General features: G+C 48.1%; 1 protein-coding gene across 4 annotated transcripts in view; it reads right to left on the bottom strand.

The window, feature by feature from the left end:
• Positions 1-27919, bottom strand: part of LOC147727609 (prostaglandin reductase 1-like) — a 336086-nt gene that overhangs the window by 89541 nt on the left and 218626 nt on the right. For 3 of the 4 annotated variants that reach the window (XM_086961643.1, XM_086961644.1, XM_086961641.1), the window contains exon 5: positions 16870-17037. The exons of the other annotated variant lie outside the window; for it this stretch is intronic. In XM_086961643.1, the coding sequence (XP_086817769.1) occupies positions 16870-17037 (168 nt within the window). The remainder of the gene's footprint in view (positions 1-16869; positions 17038-27919) is intronic. 4 annotated transcript variants of the gene reach the window in all.

The following is a 27919-nucleotide window of genomic DNA, read 5'->3' as shown; positions in this document are numbered from 1 at the left end:
GTACAGAACAGATCATGTGACAACCCTAGTGGCACTTGGTGCGTGATGCTATATACAGTGATGATAGTGAAGGTGCAAGTGCTCAAGTGAACAGCGTGATCGGTGCATAGAACAAAGTTGGTACATCAATAAAGGCCCCGTGAACAACAAGTAGTAATCACTTAAAACATGTTTGCATAAATTTGAACAGGAGCACAAAGAGTGACATGCGTCGTATTTGTTTATGCTGTAGAGTCGACGGCGTTTCGATCCCCGTTAGTCAGGATCGTCATCAGGACAGGGTTGTAGATGGATACAGTGCTGTGGGGGAGAGAAGGGCAATTAAGAAGAGGACCAGGGACCGGTTGCGGGGAGGGGGGAGGGTGATGGATAATGGGAAGAGACTCATGTGTGTGTCACAAGGGTTATTGAAAAAGCCATAGGTTAAACTCGGCCGCGGGTGACTCTGTGAGGCAATTGAGACAATTGGCAGTGAGGAGCAGGTAAAGTGAATGGGGAGTGACTGTGAGTGAGAGTGACTGAAGGAGTGTCAATATCGAAATTGCTATAGGTCAAAGAGGACATAATGTGTCATAAGGAGGTAAATACAGTGATTCGGAGTGACTAGAAGTGTGTCAATCTCCAGAGTGGCTATTAATCAGGTGGGAGATCAAATTTAAAAAGATCGTGAGTGATAGTGAGAAGCAAGACATGAGTTAAGGGGGTGAAGGCAATTAACAGTAAGGAGCGCTGGAAGGTATGGAAACTTACAGTACACCCAGGCAGGGAGGCGTGGGCGTCTGGGGTCCAAGCGGTCGATAAGGACTCGCGAGCTGCAGTGAGGCAAGGGGGAGAGAGGGCGGGGTTAAGTAAAGTATCCCGGCTAGTAAAGACGTCTCTTAGGTTCAAAAGAATTCCAAAGGTATTACCTGATCGTGGAGATAAGTCCGATCAGTAGGCAGGGCATGCGGCGCCTAAGGGAAATGAAAGCGGGGTAAGCGAGAGCCGTTTCCGTATGACATCACAATAAAAGGACTGCACGAATCGTGTGGGGTCCGAGCGTACCTGTATTAATCAGGGCGGCGGGCGGCAATTGGGGCTCTACAGAAGACAGACTGCAAGCAATGAATGCAGGAGCTAACTGAACCCGTTCGGCAACTCTATCTAAAACAGGAAGACGGGAGCCGGGGGCGGGGTCAAGTCGGCGCGGGAGGCAGGGTGAGGGGCGTGTCAGGGGGTTACCTAGGTAACCAAGGACAAACAGGAAGTGACATGGTGTGGGCGGAGAGTGTGTCACGGTGTTGTCAAGGCAACACTGACACGAAGAATACAACAGGGTCTCCGTGGAGACGGGCTTACCAAGGTTAAATTGGATGAGACTACGTAGGCGGAGGGTGTGTCAAGATGTTGTCAAAGTAACACTGACACGAACAATGCACCAGGGTCTCCGTGGGAGCGGGCTAAGCAGGGTTGGGAGAGCTGGAACTACGGAGGTGAGAAGAGCTCAATTTGTGCTAAGGCAAGATGTAATTGGTAAAGCGAGGAGAGGAAAATGCTGTAAGGACATTATTTGTACTGTTGCTGTGGTGTCCAGTTATGGTCGGGGCGCCTCAGACAACCGAGAGGCACAGTAGTTTGAGTGAGGGGAAGCTCGATTCTGGTAAGCTAGACCCTCGGGGAGGGGTGGGTCCCAAAAGAGTTCTGATACAATTTGTGATGTGAGATAAAAAGTTATAGACAGTAAACATTTCAAATTTCACATTATTTACAAATCTAAACATAGGAGCGGGTATATTTACAGGGGATTGATGCCCAGATGGGTGTTAGGTCTGAAACCAGTAGGTTATTTAACATCATGATAAACTAAGTTGGAAAAGTGTTGTATACATACGCCAATGGCAGTTACATATAATTAAGATCCAACTGGGCATGTGGTCTGAAACCAGAGGGTTATGTACATAAAGTATTTATATAGGTGGGCGTTCAAAAGGCAGATGCCTTTACACAGTAATGGTGTTTGTCCATTCGTCAAGAGTGTTTAACCCATGGTTGACCGAGTCAACCCGTGAAATCCATTTACATTCAGCTCTATTGAGAAGAGTGGTCAGATTACCCCCTCTGATGGGTAGTGTGGGTTTTTCAATGACCATCCATCTCAGGTCTGTGTCTGCGTGTGATTTTTCCAGAAAGTGCATGACCAAAGGAGCAGTGAGAATTTTACAGTTAATTCTGCTCTTGTGTTGAATTATCCGTTGTTTGACCATTTGGGTGGTCTGCCGAATATAGATTAAGTCACATGGGCAGCGGATGGCATAGATGACGTTTTGCGTTTTACAGTTCGAGTGGTGGGAGAGTTGATGGATGTGTCCATTGTAGACAAATTCTTTGGTATTGGTTGTTAGCTCACAAACACTACTGGATTGGCATTTAAAATGTCCGATCACTGGGTTCAGACCCCAGGTAGCTGTGATAGTGTGTTTGTTAGCTGTGGGGATGGGCCAAGTAATTGCATGGACTAGGTGGTTAGCGATATTGTTTCCTCTCTGGTATGAAAATAGAGGTGGTGCATGGAATTGTTCATTAAAGCGTAGCACTGGCCAATTTTTCTTGATTATTTTAGCCACCTTGTTGCTGTCAGGGCTGAAGACAGAAACAAAGGCGATTCTGGTCATTTGTTTTTTGTTGGTATTGGGCACTAGTAAGTCCTCGCGGTGATTGTACCATGCCCGTTTCTTTGCTCTCGTAACCAGGCGTCGTGGGTAGCCTCTATTAACGAGTTTAGTTACCAAAATGTCTGCCTCTCTAAAATAGTCTTTTCGCCACTTGCAATTGCGACGGATTCGCAAGAATTGGCCGAAGGGAAGTCCATCACGCAGGCCTCTTGAGTGATTACTAGAGTAGTGTAGCAGGGTGTTCCGTTCTGTTGGCTTGCGGAAGAGGGAGGTACCCAGGACACCCTCTTCAGCATGGATAGTGACATCAAGGAACGGTAGGTCATTGGACTTGGACTCACTAGTAAATTTTAGGTGTTCTTGTGACGTATTGAGCCAGTCAATGAAGGGTTGAAGAGTGTCAACTGGTCCATTCCAGATCAATAAAATGTCATCTATATATCGGCGCCATAGATGGATGTTGGGCCGATGTGGGTTGATGGGGTTTAGGATCAACGATTTCTCCATATCGTGTACAAAAAGGATCGCAAAATTCGGGGCGAAACAAGCGCCCATGGAGACTCCCTTGATTTGCAAGTAGTACATGTTTTTGTACATGAAATAGTTGTTTTGCAGGGCCACGCGTAGAAGGTCCATGATAAAATCAGTAGGGATCTTGGTGGGTTGAGGTCTGGCAAGTAAAAGATTTTTAATTACTTCGAGACCCTCCCAGTGAGGGATGTTGGTGTAAAGGGACTCGATGTCCAAACTTGCCATTAGTTGGGTTTCCGGGTCAAAGGCCTGGTCTTCTTTGGTATTAATAAGGTCCATAGTATTGCGTATGTAGGTATCGGTTGCAGGTACAAATTCTTTGATGATAGCGTCCAGATATTTACCGAGAGGTTCCAGTATGGATCCACAACCTGACACAATAGGTCGTCCAGGTGGGTTCCTTGTGTCCTTGTGTATTTTGGGAAGGACGTATAGAACAGGTGTTCTAGGATGTGGGTTGTTCAAATACTCAAATTCCTTCTTGGTTATAATATTGTTGTCTTTTGCTGCTGTGGTGATTGAAAGAATCTTTTGTCTGATGTCCGTCAAGGGATCTTTAGAGAGAATGCGGTAATGTTCTGTGTTGGTGAGTTGACGTTCAACCTCTTTGTCATATTGTGTATTGTTTAAGACCACGATCCCTCCACCCTTGTCAGTGGGTTTGATGACAATTTCAGAGTTATTTTGAAGGGAGTTGAGGGCTTCCTTTTCAATCAAGGGAAGGTTGTAGGGGATGAAGCGTGGTATGGTTTTAAGATCCATTACTTCCTTCATGACCAGTCGTTCGAACGCCAGTATTTCCGGTGTCATTTGGTTTGAGGGGGGATTGAAAGTAGAAGGTAACCGGAATGGAGAGATTTGGTCCATTACTGTCGGGAACGCTCCAGTCTGCGACCACGTCCACTGCCCCTAGCACCTCTCGTGTCCTCTTGGACAAACTTGAAAAGTTGAAGAAGAAACAGATCAGGACTGATCTGCATGCGCGAATGTTAACGGACTATCTACGCTCAGGCGTCATCCCCCTAGGGCTTCAAATCCGTAACACCCCGGCTATCTTTACACAGGACCCCAAATTCAGAACCAGCTTTAGCCATCTAGCGACCACCTGTTCTCGCCATTGGATGGTCCTGGGGATAGATACAGCGATAGAACATAGCCGGCTGGAACTACAATAAATTGATGAATTAGAAAAACTCATCCAGGCGGACACTACCCTCACTGATGCCAAAAGCCTCCTAGACAAAATTAATAGTACCATCGCCTCCTTTAATTCCTTTGAAACCAACAAAAAGGTCAACAAAATAGAAAAAGACATCAAAAATTACAAAGTGGAGAATACATACCCCTATCTAAACGAGGAATTCTATAACACCCAACAGAACCCTCCAAGAACACAGAATTGGGGACGATTCAGAAACAATCAACGCGTCACTTTCTCTGTCTCCTCCAACAGCTCTGCGGACGACACAGACGCCCAATCCTCTGGACCTCAGCCACTTCTACCACCCGGTTTTTTAGGACGAGGCCGAGGACGCGGCCAACAACCACCGCCACAGACCCGCCAAACCAGGGGCAAACAGTACCAGCTTCAGGCCCCAGGCTACCGTCAAACCCGCAATCGTTACTACCAGTGGGGTCCACCACAATAATTAACACCCAGGATATAACCTCAAAGGACATGATTATCCCCATTTTCAATCTGTCCGACCACATCCTCACCCCAGAGGAAACCAGTCTTCTATCACGAGGTCTTTCATTCGTACCGACGGTTAGGACGAACTTCCTGGAGCTACAAGCCAATCTTCTTAAATTCTTTAGAAGAATTCGATTAAAGTACTTCTTTGCTGATAAACCAGATTCCAGAATGGACCAAATCTCTCCATTCCGGTTACCTTCTACTTTCAATCCCCCCTCAAACCAAATGACACCGGAAATACTGGCGTTCGAATGACTGGTCATGAAGGAAGTAATGGATCTTAAAACCATACCACGCTTCATCCCCTACAACCTTCCCTTGATTGAAAAGGAAGCCCTCAACTCCCTTCAAAATAACTCTGAAATTGTCATCAAACCCGCTGACAAGGGTGGAGGGATCGTGGTCTTAAACAATACACAATATGACAAAGAGGTTGAACGTCAACTCACCAACACAGAACATTACCGCATTCTCTCTAAAGATCCCTTGACGGGCATCAGACAAAAGATTCTTTCAATCACCACAGCAGCAAAAGACAACAATATTATAACCAAGAAGAAATTTGAGTATTTGAACAACCCGCATCCTAGAACACCTGTTCTATACGTCCTTCCCAAAATACACAAGGACACAAGGAACCCACCTGGACGACCTATTGTGTTAGGTTGTGGATCCATACTGGAACCTCTCGGTAAATATCTGGATGCTATCATCAAAGAATTTGTACCTGCAACCGATACCTACATACGCGATACTATGGACCTGATTAATACCATAGAAGACCAGGCCTTTGACCCGGAAACCCAACTAATGGCAAGTTTGGACATCGAGTCCCTTTATACCAACATCCCTCACCGTGAGGTCTCGAAGTAATTAAAAATCTTTTACTTGCCAGACCTCAACCCACCAAGATCCCTACTGATTTTATCATGGACCTTCTACGCGTGGCCCTGCAAAACAACTATTTCATGTACAAAAACATGTACTACTTGCAAATCAAGGGAGTCTCCATGGGCGCTTGTTTCGCACCGAATTTTGCGATCCTTTTTGTACACGATATGGAGAAATCGTTGATCCTAAACCCCATCAACCCACATCGGCCCAACATCCATCTATGGGGCCGATATATAGATGACATTTTATTGATCTGGAATGGACCAGTTGACACTCTTCAACCCTTCATTGACTGGCTCAATACATCACAAGAACACCTCAAATTTACTAGTGAGTCCAAGTCCAATGACCTACCGTTCCTTGATGTCACTATCCATGCTGAAGAGGGTGTCCTGGGTACCTCCCTCTTCCGCAAGCCAACAGAACGGAACCCCCTGCTACACTACTCTAGTAATCACCCAAGAGGCCTGCGTGATGGACTTCCCTTCGGCCAATTCTTGCGAATCCGTCGCAATTGCAAGTGGCGAAAAGACTATTTTAGAGAGGCAGACATTTTGGTAACTAAACTACCCACGACGCCTGGTTACGAGAGCAAAGAAACGGGCATGGTACAATCACCGCGAGGACTTACTAGTGCCCAATACCAACAAAAAACAAATGACCAGAATCCCCTTTGTTTCTGTCTTCAGCCCTGACAGCAACAAGGTGGCTAAAATAATCAAGAAAAATTGGCCAGTACTACGCTTTAATGAACAATTCCATGCACCGCCTCTATTTTCATACCAGAGAGGAAACAATATCGCTAACCACCTAGTCCATGCAATTACTTGGCCCATCCCCACAGCTAACAAACACACTATCACAGCTGCCTGGGGTCTGAACCCAGTGATCGGACATTTTAAATGCCAATCCTGTAGTGTTTGTGAGCTAACAACCAATACCAAAGAATTTGTCTACAATGGACACATCCATCAACTCTCCTACCACTCGAACTGTAAAACGCAAAACGTCATCTATGCCATCCGCTGCCCATGTGACTTAATCTATATTGGGCAGACCACCCAAATGGTCAAACAACGGATAATTCAACACAAGAGCAGAATTAACTGTAAAATTCTCACTGCTCCTTTGGTCATGCACTTTCTGGAAAAATCACACGCAGACACAGACCTGAGATGGATGGTCATTGAAAAACCACACTACCCATCAGAGGGGGTAATCTGACCACTCTTCTCAATAGAGCTGAATGTAAATGGATTTCACGGGTTGACTCGGTCAACCATGGGTTAAACACTCTTGACGAATGGACAAACACCATTACTGTGTAAAGGCATCTGCCGTTTGAACGCCCACGTATATAAATACTTTATGTACATAACCCTCTGGTTTCAGACCACATGCCCAGTTGGATCTTAATTATATGTAACTGCCATTGGCGTATGTATACAACACTTTTCCAACTTAGTTTATCATGATGTTAAATAACCTACTGGTTTCAGACCTAACACCCATCTGGGCATCAATCCCCTGTAAATATACCCGCTCCTATGTTTAGATTTGTAAATAATGTGAAATTTGAAATGTTTACTGTCTATAATTTTTTATCTCACATCACAAATTGTATCAGAACTCTTTTGGGACCCACCCCTCCCCGAGGGTCTAGCTTACCAGATTCGAGCTTCCCCTCACTCAAACTACTGTGCCTCTCGGTTGTCTGAGGCGCCCTGACCATAACTGGACACCACAGCAACAGTACAAATAATGTCCGTACGGCATTTTCCTCTCCTCGCTTTACCAATTACATCTTGCCTTAGCACAAATTGAGCTCTTCTCTCCTCCGTAGTTCCAGCCCTCCCAACCCTGCTTAGCCCACTCCCACGGAGACCCTGGTGCATTGTTCGTGTCAGTGTTACTTTGACAACATCTTGACACACCCTCCGCCTATGTAGTCTCAGCCAATTTAACCTTGGTAAGCCCGTCTCCACGGAGACCCTGTTGTATTCTTCGTGTCAGTGTTGCCTTGACAACACCGTGACACACTCTCCGCCCACACCATGTCACTTCCTGTTTGTCCTTGGTTACCTAGGTAACCCCCTGACACGCCCCTCACCCTGCCTCCCGCGCCGACTTGACCCCGCCCCCGGCTCCCGTCTTCCTGTTTTAGATAGAGTTGCCGAACGGGTTCAGTTAGCTCCTGCATTCATTGCTTGCAGTAGGTCTTCTGTAGAGCCCCAATTGCTGCCCGCCGCCCTGATTAATACAGGTAGGCTCGGACCCCACACGATTCGTGCAGTCCTTTTATTGTGATGTCATACGGAAACGGCTCTCGCTTACCCCGCTTTCATTTCCCTTAGGCGCCGCATGCCCTGCCTACTGATCGGACTTATCTCCACGATCAGGTAATACCTTTGGAATTCTTTTGAACGTAAGAGACGTCTTTACTAGCCGGGAAACTTTACTTAACCCCGCCCTTCTCTCCCCCTTGCCTCACTGCAGCTCGCGAGTCCTTATCGACCGCTTGGACCCCAGACGCCCACGCCTCCCTGCCTGGGTGTACTGTAAGTTTCCATACCTTCCAGCGCTCCTTACTGTTAATTGCCTTCACCCCCTTAACTCATGTCTTGCTTCTCACTATCACTCACGATCTTTTTAAATTTGATCTCCCACCTGATTAATAGCCACTCTGGAGATTGACACACTTCTAGTAACTCCGAATCACTGTATTTACCTCCTTATGACACATTATGTCCTCTTTGACCTATAGCAATTTCGATATTGACACTCCTTCAGTCGCTCTCACTCACAGTCACTCCCCATTCACTTTACCTGCTCCTCACTGCCAATTGTCTCAATTGCCTCACAGAGTCACCCGTGGCCGAGTTTAACCTATGGCTTTTTCAATAACCCTTGTGACACACACATGAGTCTCTTCCCATTATCCATCACCCTCCCCCCTCCCCGCAACCGGTCCCTGGTCCTCTTCTTAATTGCCCTTCTCTCCCCCACAGCACTGTATCCATCTACAACCCTGTCCTGATGACGATCCCTACTAACGGGGATCGAAACGCCGTCGACTCTACAGCATAAACAAATACGACGCATGTCACTCTTTGTGCTCCTGTTCAAATTTATGCAAACATGTTTTAAGTGATTACTACTTGTTGTTCACGGGGCCTTTATTGATGTACCAACTTTGTTCTATGCGCCGATCACGCTGTTCACTTGAGCACTTGCACCTTCACTATCATCACTGTATATAGCATCACGCACCAAGTGCCACTAGGGTTGTCACATGATCTGTTCTGTACAGTGCTGTTTAAACTGTATTACCATGTGAAAGACCTCTCCCTGTGCCTTTTTGGTGAATAATACCACCTTTGTTCTAAAAAAATCCAGTGACTCCTTGTTTATTAATTTGTAATGCAGACTGCATACTTACTTAAATTGTTCTTACATGATACCTGTTGGGAATTGTTTCTATTTACACGACTGGCTGTCAGCAACATGAGAAAAATGTTGCTGGCAGCCATTACAGGACTCAGCGACTTAGTCCACTGTCCTCAAGTAGTGAATAAAACAAAAAATTAAAATAAGGGGGCGGGGCAGGGCAGGGAAACGCTGCTCCTCTAGTCCCCATGGGAGGATCCAGAGGGATACACCCTCCCAGGCCTAAATAAAACAAAATATGCAGTTTCTGTGGCGGTATTCCCTCAGGATCAGTAAAAAAATTGCAACTGGGGCTTACCATTCAATTAAAAGCCCTGGAGAACCCACCACCAGGGCTGCATTGTTTATTTAACAGTAGCGGGTGTGCGGCGAACCTCCCAGGGCCACTATAGCCCCCAGAGATCCACCACTGAGGTCACATTCAATAAGGGGTGGGGGCACATTGACCCCCATCCCTGAGCCATTAAAGGCAAGAGGAGCCCATCCCAAGGACAACATTTGCATAAAAGGGGGCGTGCATCCCCCACCCTGATCCTCCAGTAGCCCCAGGGACCCCATCCTTGGGCCAATTTCATTAATAAAGGGGAGAGGGAACACAAGGCCCCCTTTTCGGGCCATTATAGGCTGCTAAGAGCCCACCATGGGCCAAAATTCTCTCAAAAGAGGAGGGGGAACATGTGAACCCTTCACTGAGCCTCTAAAAGGCCCTGGGGACCCCACCCCCAGGGGCGCAATTTACATTTAAGGAGATGTTGGGCGCAAGGCCCCGCTCCTCTAGCCTTCTGTTACCCTGCAGACCACATCTCCCGGGGCCAACACACAAGCTATGTCGAGAAGAGCCCACCCCTGGTAAACAGCAGTTTCCCTGCCTGAAACTATGCAGGCAGGGAAAACCGTGTTAGCTTCTGCCTAGCAGGAGCATTTTTGAATCACAAGCAATGCAGGAGCAAACACAAAGTCTGTTCCTAGCCGGCGGGAGCTTTGAAAATGCTCTTCCTGGCTGGTAGAGAACTTTTGATCAATTTCCCTGCCTGCACTGATTCAGGCTGGGAAACAGATCCAGATACTGCTACTGCCCTGAGGGAACAGCAGAAATAGCTGCTCCCTGTAGGCAGTAGCAATGGCGGCTCTTCCAGCATGAGGGGAGCTGGCTGGGGCCCTAAGCCTCCCCTGTATCCACCAGGGCACCCCACTTTAATTATTTCTGGCCCCATGGGAATGGGGTCTCCAGGGCTGGTAAAGGTGTGGGGAGGGAAGCTGCACTGCCTCCCTCCCCTTTAATAAAAAAACACAGCCCTGGAGATAGGATTTTAAGGCTTGGGCAGGCTGTGTAGCCCCCTCCCCTTAATTATCACATTGGGCCCTGGGGGATGGGGTCGCCGGGGCCAAAATAGGCTCTGGACGGGGGCTGTGCGGCCATCTCCCCTTCAAAAAACAAATGACCCTGGTGATGAGGGGCCACTTAGCTCCTTTACCCATGAACATACATAGGGACATGGGGGATGGGGTCCCCAGAGCCTAATAATGCTCTAGGAGCGGGACCACTTGGCCCCCCTCCCCTTTAAAAGAGATATGACCCTGGGGTACCCAGGGCCTTTTAGAGGCCCTTAATAAATGTCCCTGGTGGATGAGGTGCCCAAAACCTTATAAGACTTGGCAGGGGACTAATTTGGTCCCCCGCACCTTAAAAAACCATAAGTCCTTGGGGGATATAGTCCCCAGGGCGTAGACTTAAAGAAAAACACTTTTTTCAAAAAGGCCCAGGATGGGGTCCCCAGGGCCTTATATGACTCGTGGTGGGGACCACTTGGCCCTACTCCCCTTTAAAAAACATAAGGCCCTGTGGGTGGGGAAGCAAAGGCTGTGTGCTGAGTGGGATTGGCTGCCTGTGTGGGGGGGGGGGGCTTGGGGGGGGGGTTGCTGCAGGGCCTGGACACAAGCCAGGCCCTGCGAAAAAAACCCTGCTGCCTTTATTTATGATAATAAAATATTACTTTATGTTTTTAAAAAACCTACAAATTCAATGAAAAAACAAAACCTAAAGTAACGTTTGTAGTTAGGCGTGATGAAAGGATCTGTTTTTGTTGACATAAAGGTCCTAGAAATTCACTGAAAAGCCAAATATTAAAGTAAAATTACAGTTAGGTGAATAGGTCAGTAACAACAATGAACTAAACGAATCACTGAAATTCACCAGTTATAGTTAGCAGCACTGTGAAACTGATTTTGACATCTCAAGTGACATCATTGATGGCATGGTACTGGACAAAATGCTTCCAACAGAGCAAAGATTATTCGTAATACATACTAAGTATTGTAAGCAGCCTTGAGTTATTAGACTGAACAGTCTCAGTATCATGATTTCTACCTAACATAGAAGACTGTGTGCAGCAGGTACTAAACTATTTGCATGTGCTTGTTTTTCTTCAGAAGATGGGCTATCTGTAAAGTTTTCAGCACAGTATGAAGGCTGCAGGTAGCATGATCGTTAGCACTTTCAGACCTTTGCTATTTTAAGTGAATAGTCGCTCTTTGGATAAGTATTGCTTACAGTGTACACTTAGTAGATACTTTTTAAGACTCTCTGGTGTGTTTCTCATGAGAGTTTGACTGTCTGCAAACAGAGTGGCATAAAGTAAACTCTTTCTCCATAGAGTAAACCGTGTTAACAGTACCCACTTTTCTACTCAAATTCACTTAATTTCTTAGTGTAGGTTCAGTGACTGGCACGGGCTTGAAACAGTTATATAGAGACTCAACACCATCATCGGTGGTTCATAGTCAACATGAACTCGACTACTCATGAAGTGTATGCTATAGGTTCAATGTTGCACATAACACAAGCTTGCTTTACCTATGGGGGCTGTATGTATGATGCCAGTAATTAAGCTTTGTTTTATTTTGAGCTATTTTGAGCTTACTTTCATAGCTCTAATGCTGCACCCATTTACAGAGCAATGTGTACAAAAGAAGCTTGGATGATGTCATGAGTGATGTAATAAATGATGTCATGCTCCATGTCATGCATGATGTCATATGTGAGGTCATAAGACGTGCAATGCGAGGGCGCTGCTAACTATAACTGGTGAATTTCTGTGTTTTTTTAGCTCAAAACTTTAATGCTTTCACTAACAAATTTACCTCACTATAATGTACTTTAACCTTTGTTTTTTAGTGAATTTCTAAGGTTTGTTTTTTTAATGAAAACAGATCTTTTATCACACCTAACTATAACGTTACTTTAACCCTTGTTTTGTTTCAGTGAAGATCTAGGGTTTTTTAAAACATAAAGTAATACTTAATTACCATGCGTCAATGCAACTCCATGGTGTGCATGGCCTGGCGTGCAGCCATGCCCGACAGCCAACACCCCCCAAGGACATGTGCATTGGGACGTTCGCCATAGGGCTGTTTTTTATGTAAATTAAAGGGGATGGGTACACAGCCCACCTCCCTCGGCCAGCTGCAATTTTTGTGTGGAGGGGGCATATGGGCCCACTCCCGGGGTGATTTCAGCCCGGAGACCCCATCCCCAGGGCAAGGTGAAATGTGTAAGGGGAGGGGAGTACACAGCCCTCCTCTACTTGCCGATTTCAACGACAGGAACCCCAACCCCTGGGGCCGGGTGGCATTTTTCTTTTGAGGGGGGCATGAGTCCTGCCTCCCCGGGTCAATTTTGGCCCCAGGGACCCGATCCGGCAATTTTGAAGTTGAAGGGGGTCATGAGGCCCCTTCCAAGGGCCAATTATGGCACTCCGGACCCCATCTACAGGGGCCCGACACCAATATGAAAGGTGAGGGGACACACAGCCACCCTCCCTGGGCCGATTTTGGCTCCAGGGAACCCACCCCACGGGGCCTAGCACAATTTTAATTGGGAAGGGGATGAGGCCTCACCTCCACGGGCCAAATTTAGCCCCCAGGGCCCTAAACCAGGGTCTTGAAGTACTTTTATAGGGGAATGGAGTCAGCAGCCACCCCCCTTGGACATTGCACCATTATAAAGGGAGAGAGGAGCACAAGGACCCCATCCCTCAGGGCCCAGGAGAATTTTAAAGGGGGGCACATGGCCCCCCTCCCCATGGTGTTTTCGGCCCTGGTGCCCCATCCCCCCCGCCTGGTAGAATTTTAAAAGGGGAGGGGGCACAAGGTCCCCCTCTATGGGCCGATTTCAGCCCCACGGACCTTATCCCTCTAGGCCCAGCAGCATTATGAAGGGGCACACAGCCAACCTCCCTGGGTCGATTTTGCCCTGGGAACCCCATTCACTGGGGCCTGGCAGTATGTTCTAGGAGGAGAGGCACGCAGCCCTCCCTCCCCAGCCATTTTCGGCAAAGGGGACACTGTTATGAAGGGGGCAGGCGGCAACCCTCCTGGGCCGATTTCGGCCCTGGGGACCTCATCCACCAGGCCCAGCAGAATTTTAAGGGGAGAGGAGGACATGCAGTCCACAGGCAATTTTGGCTTTGGGGTCATCATCTGCCAGGGCATGGTTGAATTTTAAAGGGGAATGCAGCCCCCCTCCCTGGCCTGACTTTGGCCCTGGGATCACATCCACAGGGCTCAGCAGCATTATGAAGGTGGAAGGGGCATGCAGCCCCTCTCGCTGGCTGATTTTGGCCTGGGGACCCCATTTCACAGGGCCTGGCGCTACAAATGATGGGTGTCCACGGCACCCACCACAATGTTGTTGGGGATCATGAGGGGAGCTCCAAGGCACCCACAGCCTAAGCCAGCTCTCCACATCTAGCGAGAGCCGACATTGCTCTTGCCAACTGGGAGCAGCTAATAATGCTGCTAATTGTGGGCGGGAGCAATCTTTAGGGCCTTATTATGAGTTTGGCGGTTCTCCTGTGGTGCCGCCACTGCACCGTCTGCAGAAGGACCACCAAAGCTGTGGTGCACCTGCCTTCCAGAATACGATTGTAATCCATGACGGGTGGGCAGTGCTGTGGTTGTCTCAGGACAGTGGGCTGGAAGGCTCATAGGAGAGCCTAACATGCAGCCTGCTGCCGTGACAGCGCCTGCAGCATGTTCCTGCACTGTGTGGCATGCATGCCACACCACACAGGAACAGGGCTGCAATTCCAGGGGGGCACAACATGTGCCCCTCTGCATGTGCCCCCAAGCCCAGGAGAGGCACGGGGCCTTGTTAGGGCCCCCTTAGTTGCCTCTACATCAGCCTTTCCATAGCGGGTTCACCGCTGTGAAAAGGGCTGTAAAGGGCAACTCAGAATATACTCGGCAGTGCCGCAACTGCACTGCCAGTATATTCCTGCTCCTGACTACTGCTCGACCACCGCAGGATTGGTCCATTCACTACACTCATAATATTGCGGGCGGACCAGCAGTGTGGCAATGGTCAGACCACCACCGCGAGTAAGATGGCCCTATGGACCACCGTACTCGTAATAAGGCCTTAGATCAATTTCCCTTACCTCAACACTGAGATCAGGGAAACAGATCTAAAGTCCGCTCCCAGTAGGCGAGAGCATTTTAAAGCTCCCACCAGCTGAGAGAGGACTTGGTGTTTGTTCTACTTGGGGAGAGATTTTAAAATGCTTCCGTCAAGCAAGCTGTGGGCAGGGAAACTGCTATGTCCCTGAGGTGGGCACGCTAGAACATAGCTGCTGAGAAGGCCCCTGGGCTCTCCAGGGCCATTAGTGGCTCAGGGAGGGCCCCCCTTCCATAAAAGGAATCAGCCCCGGGGTTGGCTTCCCTGGGGTCTCTCCAGGCTCAGAATGGGGCATGGAAACCACTATGTCCCATAGGTTGGCACCCCGGGACATAGCTGCTGAGCCATCCCCGGGGGAGCTACCCACTTCCTTAAAGGAATCGGCCCTTGTTTGGGATCCCTGGGGCCTTTTCTGGCCCAGGGAGGGGGGCCAAGTGGTCCCCATCCCTATTCTGTGCATTTTTGGCGCCAAGACTGGTTTCCACTCGAGTCGTGAGGAAGGGGCCGCACGGCCCCCCTCCCCATAAATAATAAGACCACCCCCTGCGACAGGCTCACCCTGGCGTCTAATGACTTAGGAAGAGGGGCCAATCAGCCACCCTCACATTTCTTAACACAGCCCGAGGGTAGGCTCCCCTGGCGTTAAAATAAATAAATGCAACCCGAGGGTAGGCTCCCCGGCGTGAAAATAAATAAATGCAGCCCGCCCGCTATTTTTTTTTGATCCCGCAAGAGTTTTGCAGCATTTTTTTGCCATTTATTTTCTTTTTTGGACCCTGGGGTCACTCTTGGTCCCCCTCTCATGGAGCCTAGGGGATCAGGGGATCCCTACTCTGCCCCATATATCTTTTTTTTACTGCTTCTGGACAGGGTACTAAGTCTGAACATTTTCCTCATGTTGCTGGCAGCCAATCAAAGTGGTAGCTCTCACGAGAGTGTGACTCCTACTGGAGCGAGATGGCCCATGGGAAATAATGCTCCCTGGGCCAATCAGAACGCTCTGGGGCAGATTTACAAGGAAGTGCAGCAGAGCAGCAACGCAAGCCCTTTGGCTTTGCCACGCTGCGGCACTTCTGAAGCACAGGAATGCAACATATTTACAATAATATGTTGCATTCCTGTGCTCTCCCTTGCGCTGGTGCACAAACTGCTGCCATGCACAGGCACTCTTGACCCATGGTGCAAGGATGCTTGCGTCCTGGGGATATTGTTTTTGTGCAGGAAGGGGCTGTAGAATGCAGCAAGCATTGAAATAGGAAAAAACAGGAGAACTAAAAACATTTCTTTTCATTGCGCCTCGCTACGAGTAGCATTCAGACGTACTTCCAGATTTATGATTCCTCATAAATCTGGAAATGTGCCTTGTTCCATGGGTGTTGCATGGGAACACCCACAGCAACACCCATGGAACGCCCTTTTCACACAAAGTGCTGCATGTAAAGGGGCCATATTAACAAGGACACCTGTCCTTGTAAATATGGAGAAGTAACATACGCCTTCAGTACGTCACAAAAAGTGGCGTACTGGTGGTGTATGGGGCTTGTAAATCTGCCCCAATATTTTTACATTTGTGCTTCTGCGTGATTGTCAGAGACTTTCCTGAGCGCACCCATTCAAAAATCTACATATTTAACCTTAACATCTCAGAAAGTACTGAATAGATTTACAGCAGATTACAGACAGCTCAATTTGTGGACCAAGATCTAGCTTCCTGCTGAATTTGGTGTAATTCAGTTCAGCAGTGTTTGCTATAGCCTTGTCTAAAGAGGTCTATAGAAAATGCATGGGTATTTTGTATTATGGGACCCCCTTTTTCTCAACCCCCGCTCAATGGATTACCCCAAACTTTTCTAGGAAATAGCTGATGTGGATGGACTTTTTTCGGGGCAAGTTTTGTGAATATTCCTCAATGTCATTAGTAAACCAAAAAAACACACATGAAAAAGCAGATCTAATTAGAACTACCTTGTGGCAATATATATAGTTTGCATTATAGGATTTATTCATTTGCATCTTGAGACTGGTGATGACTCTTGAGGCGTTGATGTCTTTTCTATAATGTTCATAGTTCACCACATCAGCATAGGCTGTATTCTGCACTAAATAAAGAACTAGATAAGTAATGTCTTGAGTACTCAAAATGCAATTTCAATAAAAAAATAAATAGTAATAGAAATTATAGCATTGTAACTCACCCAGGCATGCCAAGCATTCCAAGAGCCAGTGACTTTGGAATCTTTTCTGGCCACTCTGGAAGCAAAGGGGTCAGACCGGTGCCATTAGAAATGGAGTGAGTTGTCCATCCAGCACTGGAAACTACATAGCCACCAACTGGGAAGGTTGGATTCTTACTTTCTGCGATTCTGAAACAAAAATTATGATTTGAGATAGAAAAAAGTGCAATGGCCACTGAGTCACTGATTGATTCTCAGCATTATGCATACATATAATAAAGGTGACCTATGTTTACAGCGCGGAAGCTAGGGATTTGGGGTTCGTGATCACATAATGTTTCTGCCACCGGCATCAAATCTTCATTTGAGTATGCAATGAGTTAACAGATTCCAGGAGCTTTGATCAGTTTAGAAAATTACGTTTCTGGGAGGAAATGTAGGGTAAACATTTGCCTAATTTTCTCAATTGCTTCAGTGAGACTATGGGCCGGAGAGAGTTTGGCCGACCCAGCAGTCCTTTTTGTGAACTGAAAGGAACCACCATCTGAGCAGTTCCTATTAATGAGCTAAAGCTGTGGTGGATAGTCACTGTCAATTTTGACAACCATCCATCAAACGTTTGAAATATTTATGTTTTCCATAAATAAACTCTCAAAGTGGTAGTCTGTTTATAAAAAAAATAATAATAATAATTATAAAACTAGACTCCCCACACCCTGGGATCTTTTTTCCAGGATGTGGTGGTCATTATTGTTTGTTTCGTACTGCTCATTGCCACCCTAAATAGGGTAGATGATTTAATGTTATTCCTTCGAAAGCCCCTACTATGTCAGGTCATTGGAGGAAGTATTCTGTCTAGGGAGACAAAGAGGGCTCCGTCGATGGAATACATAAGGGCCATTCATCTCTAAATGAAGTTTGCAATTGGTGCATTTGCAACGAAGTACCCTTCCCACCAAACTCTGTCCCTTTTTCTTTAACCATGAACCTGTGATTCTCCAATGCATCATCTTTGTTTCTTTACTTTTTCTGTTGCTCTAGACATCTATCTGTCTCAAACCAAACCTGTTCTGCTTGGCCCTGCCGGTAGCACCTTTTTGTCTACCTTATTTTTGACTTCTGTTTCTCTTGCTACCTTTTAACTTCTGCAACCCATGCTTATCCCATGATCTTGGGAGAGGATGTGGCCTAACGGATAGAGCTATCGACCTCGAAGCTGGGGAACCGGGTTCCAGTATTGGCAGAGATGCCTAACATCCTGTGATTCTGGGCAAATTACTTAATTTCCCCGTGTCTCACAATATTAATGTGTCCATCTATCGCAACTGGTGATCATGTAAAGTGCTGTAATACCTTTGGGTTGAGTTTGTGCTATATAAAACTCTCCCCCCCCCAAAAAAAAAAACTTTCACTCATTTATTCACCTTATGCTCTCCCCTATCTCTCTCTTATTCTTATTTTTTATGTCTTTAACTCCTCATATTGCTTTCTTTCTATTACTTTCTCTGTGTAGCTTCCTCCATGTTTTACTCCCTTATTGTACCACTCTCCCATTCTTTTTTCCTATTTTGTTTGCCTTTTCCTATTTCTTTTAGCCTTTCTTTACATCGATACCACCTTTATTATTTCACCCTCATACTTCAGCCTTTCTTTCTTATTTCTGTTTTCCTCCAGTATGTTTCTTTTTACTAACTGCTGCTGTCTTTCTTAATCCCTTTCTTTCTCCATTTCTTTATTCCTTCTGTGTCCATCATTCTCTTTTACTCTTTAGAATTTTAAGTCTTTTCCTCCCATCCTTTATTTTTTTCTTCCTTCCTGTATATTTTCTTTTCCCTGTATTATCTTTCCCTCCTTCTTCTGTTCTTTTTCTTTTCTATAGGTGCATGTCTCGGTTGATTTAACTCAACATTCAACTCCTCTACCTAAGCACAGCAGAGTTTCCCCTCATCATTCATGACCTTTAGCACAAATATTTTGAGCACTGACAGAGGAAGCCATGATAGTGATAGGTGCCTAGTGCTCAAACTGACTCCCAAAGCCCCTGGAGTTTGGACAGGGCCAGACAGATTGAAATGGACAGTAAAACAGTATGTGTATGGGACACCTGGCACCAGACAGGAGTTGTTGTCATTTACGAATTCCCATTCTAGTATCCATTATCTCTTTCAGAAGATCACATCCACGAATGAGGAGATATAAAGAGGAAAGGAGGATTCCAAATCATACTACACTTCCCTAGTTATGCAGGAGTTAACCTACACATTACTTAATTCCTTTCCTGCCCTGATAATGCCTATGTATGCCATTACAATGTGTAACCAATACAACCTCATAATGTGAATATATGTCAGCCATCAACTGAAAATAGACTTAGCACAAATTATTGGAAACAATTGCTAGAAATGAGTGGCAACATTTACGAGCCATTGCTTAATTTTTTTATGCTCTGGCGGCGCAGTGTGCCTGCTCATATTTACATGGCCACGTAAAGTCACCCTGCGTGACTTTTCATGGCCTTATAAATATTACTCTGCATGAAAGGGTTGTTCCATGGGTGTTGCTGTGGGTGTTCCTTCACTCATCCATGGAACCTGACATTCCCAGATTTACAAGGTTTTGTAAAGCAGGTAATGCTTCACAATCCTATGCTTCCCCAAGGGAGGACTAGGAGGGGCGCAACTACGTGACACACTTATATTTCTCCTTGATTTTCCTTTTTCTATGATGCTGCATCTGCAAATATAATCAAAGATTGTTTGTGTGCAGAAAAGCGTCCCTTCCTGCACCAAAACAATCATCCCGCAATTCTGGCAACCATGCAACATGACCCAATGGTGCCTGCACTGGCGCATGGCAGCCAAATGCAGGCCAGCACAGGGGAAAGCACAGAGATGCATTGTATTGTTGTTAATACAACGCATCTCTGTGCTTTTAAAATGACACCGCTCGATGCAGCAAAATGACGTGCAGTGCTTCGTCATTTATGGTTGGTTGGTTGAAAGCTTTTATTCGATATGCAAGATATCTTGAAAGCATACATACAAGTAACACATTTTTAAAACAGTAATATGCATGTCAACATTTAAGTACTAAGACAGATAAAAATGGGAATGACCCAATAAATTAACTAAAAGTGGATTAAATTGAAACTGACAGTCTCTTGCAGCGAATCAACCATGAATGTTTTAAAAATTTCGAAACACCACAGACTATTAAAGGGGCGGTATCAGTCAATAAGATACGTAGTGCAACCAAGTGCCTACGTGTTCCCAGGCGTTTAAAAAGAGGTTTAAGCCAATGCCTCCTAGGTTTAGTATAGTCCGGGCACTCAAAAAATATATGTGCTAGCGTTTCTGGCCTAGATGGACAAAAGGCACAGAAGGGGGATCAATGAGCACCATTCCATTTTGATACAAAGGCCCCGATCGGAAGCGTGCCTACCCTGAGTTTAAAATACAGGGCCCTATCGGCTGGCAAGGTGATTAAGTCCAGGAAGGGTTCAAAAACAGCCACATCCTTTAATTCCAAAAATGATGCGGTCACATTACAATGGTGTTGGTTCCTGATGAGTTTGCCAGAGACCCAGTCCCAATAAAGTTTTTTGAGGACCGCCTTTGGTGGAGCAGATTTTGAAGACCAGCAGTCCCCCAGGCCCAACTCCCCCAAAAGATTTTTAGTGTCCTTCAGCCACTTGATCTTGGCCCAACCTCCCATGTTCATTACCTCTGTCAGGCCGTCGGCATAGGACTTTAGCTCTGGGACCCTCCATATGCGGGACCAAAGAAGCAGTGGTCGAAGGCGAGCCTGGTCTTTGATACTCTTACAGCCAATGTCCAGGAGCACAGGGATTGTCGGGTACTCAAGGGAAGGCCTAGGAGATCTTTCAAAAATTTCTTTTCAGCCTTAGATAGGGACTCCAGGTTGCAGTGGCCCCACAACTCTTCCCCATACAAAGCTGATGTTACGCCTCTGGCCTTATAGATCTCAATTGCAGGACTCACCACTTGCCTCGGTGATGCTCGAAATTCCCTAAGCAGAGCACCTCCTACCTTTTTGTGGTTACATACCATTTTATCAATATGGGCGGACCAGTTCATGTTGTCCGTTATGCGAAGCCCTAGGTAGTCAAATTCGGAGACTTTCTCCAAGGGGACGGTGTTCAAAACAGGGGGGCTTCCTAATTTCCTTGGGGGGTGCAAAATCAAATATTTGGTTTTGTCCACGTTGATAACCAGACCTCTGGATACACAAAAGTCCTGGAAGCGAGTCAATAGCTTCTGTAGGCCCTGGGGAATTTTTGAAATAAGCAAAGTATCATCTGCGAATAGCAGAGTAGGGATCTTTACTCCCCCCAGACAGGGTGCATCCGCTGGTTCTTGCTGGAGATGCTCAACCACACCATTAACGTACAACGAAAAGAGTGTAGGAGCTAGCACGCAACCCTGTCTGACTCCCCTACAGACCGGTATCCTATCCGTTAATTCCCCATTATTCCCCCATCGGACCTGGGCATAATTACTGGTGTGGAGTTTAATAAGTAGGGATAGAATGTGTGGGGGCAGCCCCAATCCCTGAAGCACCCTCCAAAGTTCCTCCCTAGGTACCAGGTCAAAGGCAGTCTTCAGGTCAATGAAGGCCAGGTAAAGACTGCCCTTGCCTAGTTCCACGATTTTCCAATTTAGGAGTGCTAATCTGAAGACCTGCTCAATGGTCCCCGTTCCTGAGCGGAACCCCGCCTGGAAGTCAGATAGCCCTCTATTTTCCTCCACCCAGTTGAGGATCCTTGACAAAATTACCTTTCCTGCCACCTTTTGCATGGAATTAATCAGGCTTATTGGCCTATAGTTCCCTGGGCTATTTCTACAACCCTTATTATAAATGGGGACAACCACCGCCCCTTTCCATGAATCCGGTACAGGGCCACCCTTCAAGATGTCGTTTAGGAGGGCAGCGATTACTATGCCCCAGTCAGATGGATATGCACGCAGGAGGTCACCCGGAAGCCCATCCGGTCCTGCTGCTTTCCGTAGTGCTACCCACTTTATAACTTCCTCTACCTCCCTACCTGTAAACAGATCAAAAGAAGCCCTGGGCGTAATGTGCGGAGTGGGGCTACGCGGAGCTACGCGAAGTGGGCACAAAACTACGCCCACCCGCGCACTCCGCGTAGCCCCACTACGCGCCGCCCGCCTCCCTCCCGCCCTCCCTAAATACTGCAATAAACGGCTAAAAAGCTTTTAAAAACACTTACCTTGTCCGCCGCGTCCCCGGGCTCCCTCTCGTCGTCCCTGGCTTCGCGCCGTCATTTCGAATACTGATGCGCATGCGCGGGCGCCCGCGCATGCGCATTAGTATTTGAAATGGCGGCGCGAATCCAGGGACGGCGAGAGGGTGCCCCGGGGACGCGGCGGACAAGGTAAGTGTTTTTAAAAGCTTTTTAGCGGTTTATTGAAGTATTTAGGGAGGGCGGAAGGGAGGCGGGTGGCGGCCGGCTACGCACCGTCAGCGGAGCGTGCGTAGTGCCGCCTGGCTACGCCCGCTACGCAAAATGCAGAGTAGACGGCACTACGCACACTCCGTGCACGGAGCGTAGCTGGCCGCCCACCCCTAATCAAAAGTGACTTCCCCTAACAAGACGGGGCGGGGGCTGGGTTATTTAAGGGGCCTTCTACAGGAGCATAAAGGGACCCAAAGTGTTTCGACCAGTTCTGGGGAGGGATGTTACATGTCCTCAGAGTGTCATCGGGTCTGTTGCGGGCACCTACCAAATTCCAAAACCCTCTTGCGTCCTTGCTTTTACTGGCGGCCAATAGATCCTCCCAGAATTTTTCATCCCAGTCCTTCTTGGCAATTTGGAGCGTCCTAGAGTAAACCTTTCTAGCCTCTCTGATCTTCATTTGAGATTTAGATTTGACTGCCTCTACCAGTCTAGTTTTTGTCACCCTACATGTGTGGGTATACCATCCCTTAGTTCTTACCTGTCTATCTTAGGTCCCTCGTCTACTTGGTGGAGCAGTGAACAAGTTAATTAGGGCCTTGGTAAGCGTACAGAAAACCCCACAAGCCATCCCCATCCCTCCCGTCCTGGTCCCCAGATTACATTGTGCTTGGGCTAACAGTTGCGTTATTACTGCAACCTTCTCCTCCGAGAGGATCAGTTTTGTCCACTTTATTCTCCTCCCACACAATGCTACTTGCGACTCACCCAATTCCGCTAAGGAGGAGGGGACCAAGCTTCCCCTACCGGCTAGCCACCAAAAGTCTAAGGTGAGGGAGAGCAAGTTGTGATCACTCTCTACTGAGGGGACCACAACCATGTCCTTCACCGAGTTCCACAAGCACACATCAAGCAAGATGTAGTCAATTCTTGATGTGTGATTGGGCCTATTATAGGTATGGGCCCCCCCCTTATCTGACTCTGACCTCCCATTAAGAGCCCTCAAGTTAAACTCCATACTGATGGTGTACACCTGCAGGGCCACCTCAGTCTACCTCTTTATGGGGGCTATTTCTAGAGCGGGAATTCCCCTTCTAGCGTCCTCCTCGTCCTGGTCCAGGGAGACATCTGAGCCTAAGGGCTCGAATGTACAATTAATGTCACCGGCAACCAGGGTGCAAGCCTTATATGGGGTTGATCTTAAAAGACCCTCCAGAAGGGCAATTGTAGGGGACTGCCTTCCCCCCTTGGTGCCTCGTGCATAAATGTTATAGATATTTAGAACGGCACGACCCCTGGAGTCCTTCAAGGTAATATTTCGGAGGTCCGGACAACCAGTCTGATGCTCCACTATCCTACAATTCAATGAGGCAGCAACCCAGATAAGGAGGCCGCCAGAGGGGCGTCCCCTCCCGGATTTTGAGCAAACTGCTGGGAAAGAGAAGGCAGAGTAACCCACCCTATAAATGGGATCCATGCTCCATGTCTCCTGAAAAATGCATATGGAGTGCTCGTCCACCAATGTATTCCAGTCGGGCAATGTCAACTTCCTTGTAATTCCAGCTACGTTCCAGCTGAGAACCATAAACACTGGGTCCGTCACAGCTGGGACGCTACCGGACACAAGGTCTTGACAAGGGGACACCTCCTGTAAGTCCACCGGTGGTCCAGTTGTGTCTAAGGTCTCAATCATTCCCGGTGCATCTAATAATGTAAAATGGATTTCAGTAGGGGGCGGGGATAAGGGCTGCACCATGGGAGGGGGCAAAAACTCTCTCAACTCCCCTACCATCGTCCCACCTCCACCCTCGAGTCAGTGTCCCCTGGAGCCCCAGATCATCTCCGGCCATCCGGCTTGGGGAAAGAAGAGGGGCGCCACAGGATGTTGCGGGGCTCCCCAAGGGCCCACGCAAGTTTCCCCATTTACAGGCCTAAGAGGATTGCCAGCAGGCCTAGGGTAGAAATAAGTCAAATCCACTGCTCTGACACCAGGACCATCCACATCATGTTTTTGGCCACAGATTATCTCTGCCACTCTGCTATCCTGGAAATTAATAATAATACAGTCACCCTCCAACCGCTTTTTGCCCTGGCCCACCCAACCAACCCTTCGAACACCAAGAACTAATCCATCCATACCTATTGGGAGTGGTTTGTTTGCTTTTAACCAATGGAGACACTTGTTTTTTAGACCCCGATGCGTCTCAGGCTGATTTTCCTTCAATGGTGGGACATTAACAAGGACTACTACATAGGGATGGCAATCAGGGGGGAGGTTAACCGGGGGAATCCGAGTGGTAACCTTTGGGGGAACTAATGCGGCAGCATTAGGTGCCAAGTTGGAACTAGGAACCTTAGCTGACGATGCTGTCCCAGCCCCCTTGGTGTTAGCATTCGGCTGAGCAGTTTGACTGCTCTTGACCAACCCCACGGCAGCCGGTAATTTTGTTTGAGATGGTTTATTGGACTGGTTTTTAGAGACCATAGGGGGCTTTGGTTTTCTGTGAGTAGTACAAGGGACAGGGCCTGGCTTAGGAGGGGGAGGGACCAGGGGGACTAAGGGAGAATCCCTGCCGGGAGTTACCTCGGGAAGAAGGGTTGAACTCGGAGCGGCCTGCACTTGGACAGGATTTGGAGGCAGTCCTTTTCCCGTGTTCCTACCCACTGGATCCTCACTCGCTCTAGACTGGTGTTTAATAAGAGTCTTAAGTGAGAAAAAATTATCTAGGGTGGATTGTTCGAATTTGTCTACTCTCGCCCCCAAACCCTTAAGTTGGTCAATCATCGGGACAATTAGAGTTTTAATCAGGTCCTTAATTGGTTTGAGGGAATCAGATTCAAGGGTGACAGCTGTACTATCGTGGGGTTTAGAAAGTGCTCTGGGCATGTCAGAGGATGTTCCCGCACCCTGAGACTCCCCTACCCTCCCATTGTGAGTTGGAGCTAAGACATTTTCAACTTTTGACCCAAATCCCATTAGCCCCTGCTTTCTTGGGCGCTTATAAAGTGCGGTGTGACTACCTTTGCGGGAGCTCATGACCCTTTTCCTTTTCGCCTGTTTGGAAGTGCCTTGGGGCTGGCTGGGCGGTAACGACTCCGTGACGGGAGCCTGATGTAACAGAGGGGAGGTCTGCCCACTAGCGGGACACGATGGGATTTGAGAAATCGTAACCTCCCCTGTCTCAGTGCCAGCCACCACAGGCAATAGGTCGGCAAGATTCTCTAGTCTATCTATACTTGCTCCTATAGCCGACAACCGTGGCTGAACAGTGGCATCTATGGGGTCAGCTGATGGGGCCCTTTCCGATGTTGGAGTCAAGGCCTGAGCCACAGCACCAAGGGAGGAGCGTCTGGTAGGTAAATAGACCTCGGAGAGGCGACGTTCGGTCATCACGATCTCCTTCTCGATGACCGCAGCTACTCTGGTAATGAAACGGTCCATAGTTCCTATTGTGGAACTCCCAGCCTCTCCTCCCTCAGACCTTAGCAGTTTCCCAGAGCGGGTAGACATCGTAGGGTATACTCCCTCTTCCACAGTCACACACCCTACCAGAAGCGTAGGCAAGATGTTAGGGACGTGACCCAGCCCAGCCTCTGTCAGCCCCTGACTGCCACAGACTGCCCGCCCTTTGCCCGGGCTTCGCTCGGCGTCCCGCTCGCGTCCCGCTGAGCGTCAGGCGTGATGTTAAATAGGGGGCGTTGCAGGCGTGGTGGGCGTGTCTCGCTGGGGGCGCGGCCGTGCACACCTGTGCAGCGCAGGGACTCCTGGTCTTCTGAGTCCCTGCTAGCGCGCTCCCTCTACAGCCAGTTGGTTCCTCCCTCCTCCTGACGACTTCAGGCGGCCAATCAGCTCTTGCCCCTCGCCTCTAGCCACGAAGCGGCACCCGCGAAGCGGCACCCGCGAAGCGGGTGCGGCAAGCAGTGGCGGGAAGCGGCAGTGGCGGTACCCTCGGGGGTAAGGGCAGGCTAATCTCGGCAGCTCTGCAACTCCGTGGCTCCCAGGTGAGGTTCAGCGTTAGTGAACCGCCGAATTAAGGAAGCACACGCCTTTTGAAGCTTGGTCAGGCGGGGTGGGCGTGTCTCGCTGGGGGCGCGGCTGTGCACACCTGTGCAGCGCAGGGACTCCTGGTCTTCTTAGTCCCTGCTGAAATGAAATGAAATGAAATTTGGGACTTCTATAGCGCATGGCTGCCCGTGAGCGTCCCAGCGCTGAGATTGCAAAACCTCTGGGAATAGAAGCAGGGGGGTAATTAGGAAAGGTTATTGCGGGAAAAGGTGTGTCTTGAGTAGTTTCCGGAATTTCAAATAGTTGGGCTCGGAACGAAGATGAGATGGCAGAGCATTCCAGGTGGAGGCGGCTGTGACCGAGAAGCGACGTCCTCCAGTTCGGGCTTTTTTGGTCCTGTGGACTGTGGCCAGATGACCTTGGGCTGAGCGTAGTGGCCTGTTTGGTCTGTATGGGAAGATCATGGTCTTTAACATTGGGGGCCTTGATTTTGCATGGCTCTATGAGTAGTGCAAAGGGCTTTAAATTTGACCCTTTCGCGGATTGGCAACCAATGTAAGGCCTTAAGAGCGGGTCTGGCTGAGGCTCTGCGGGAGGTCCCTGTGAGGATCCTTGCAGCGGCATTTTGTGTTCTTTGAAGAATATTGATCGTAGATTCTGGGGCAGCCAAAAAGAGGGCGTTGCAGTAATCTAGTCTTGATAAGACTAGACCTTGAATGAGCATTTTTTGTGAGGGTACCGGGAGTAGTGGGAGGATCTTTCTGGTGGAACGCAGTAACCCCACACACGTACCTGCTGTTTTTTTGGCCTGCGTTTTCAAAGAGAGGTCCTGTTCAAGCCAGAAACCCAGACTTTTGAGTTCCGTCTTGGGTTGTGGGAGGGGTCCTAGGCATGCTGGCCACATAGCAGAGGGAAGAGAAGATATTTTGTTTCCCAGCAGCATAAGCTCAGTTTTCGAGCCGTTGAGCTTGAGCCTTGAGATTGACATCCAGGCATGAATTCCTTCTAAGCAGTCGTGGAGGTTTTTAAGTTTGTCCTCTTCCAGTGAGAAAGATACGATCATTTGGGTGTCGTCAGCGTATGTGACGGCTTTTATCCCAAAAGGAGAGACCACATCTTCCAGGGGGGCCATGTATGTGCTAAAAAGTGTAGGGCTCAATGACGAGCCCTGGGGGACCCCACACTGGAGGGGAAGGATATCGGATCGCATATTCCCTTCGCAGACCTGAAATGTTCTGTTTTTTAGAAATGAGGAGAGCCAGCTAAGTGCTGTGCCCCTCACTCCTAAACTGAGGAGGCGCTGTATCAGAGTTATATGATCCACCGTATCGAATGCAGCAGTAGGACCGATCCTCCCGAATCCAAGATGCATCTGGCCTCCTCAACCACTTTCAGGAGAGCTGTCTCAGTCCCCTGACCTGGACGGAAACCTGTCTGTGAGGGACGGAGGAGATTGTTGGTTTCAAGGAAGGCTGACAGTTGCTGGTTGACCACCTTCTCTGCAATCTTACTTAAGCCTGGTAGGAGAGAGATTGGGCGGAGGTTGGTCAGATCTGCGGGGTCCATGCCTGTTTTTTTCTGTAATGCCTTGACAATGGCGTGTTTCCAATGGTAGGTCCGACTTGTTT

Source organism: Lissotriton vulgaris, chromosome 3_1 (assembly GCF_964263255.1).
Source record: "Lissotriton vulgaris chromosome 3_1, aLisVul1.2, whole genome shotgun sequence".
Classification (NCBI taxonomy): Eukaryota; Metazoa; Chordata; class Amphibia; order Caudata; family Salamandridae; genus Lissotriton; species Lissotriton vulgaris.
Note: the sequence above shows the minus strand (reverse complement) of the source record. Positions and strands in the feature narration are given on the sequence as shown.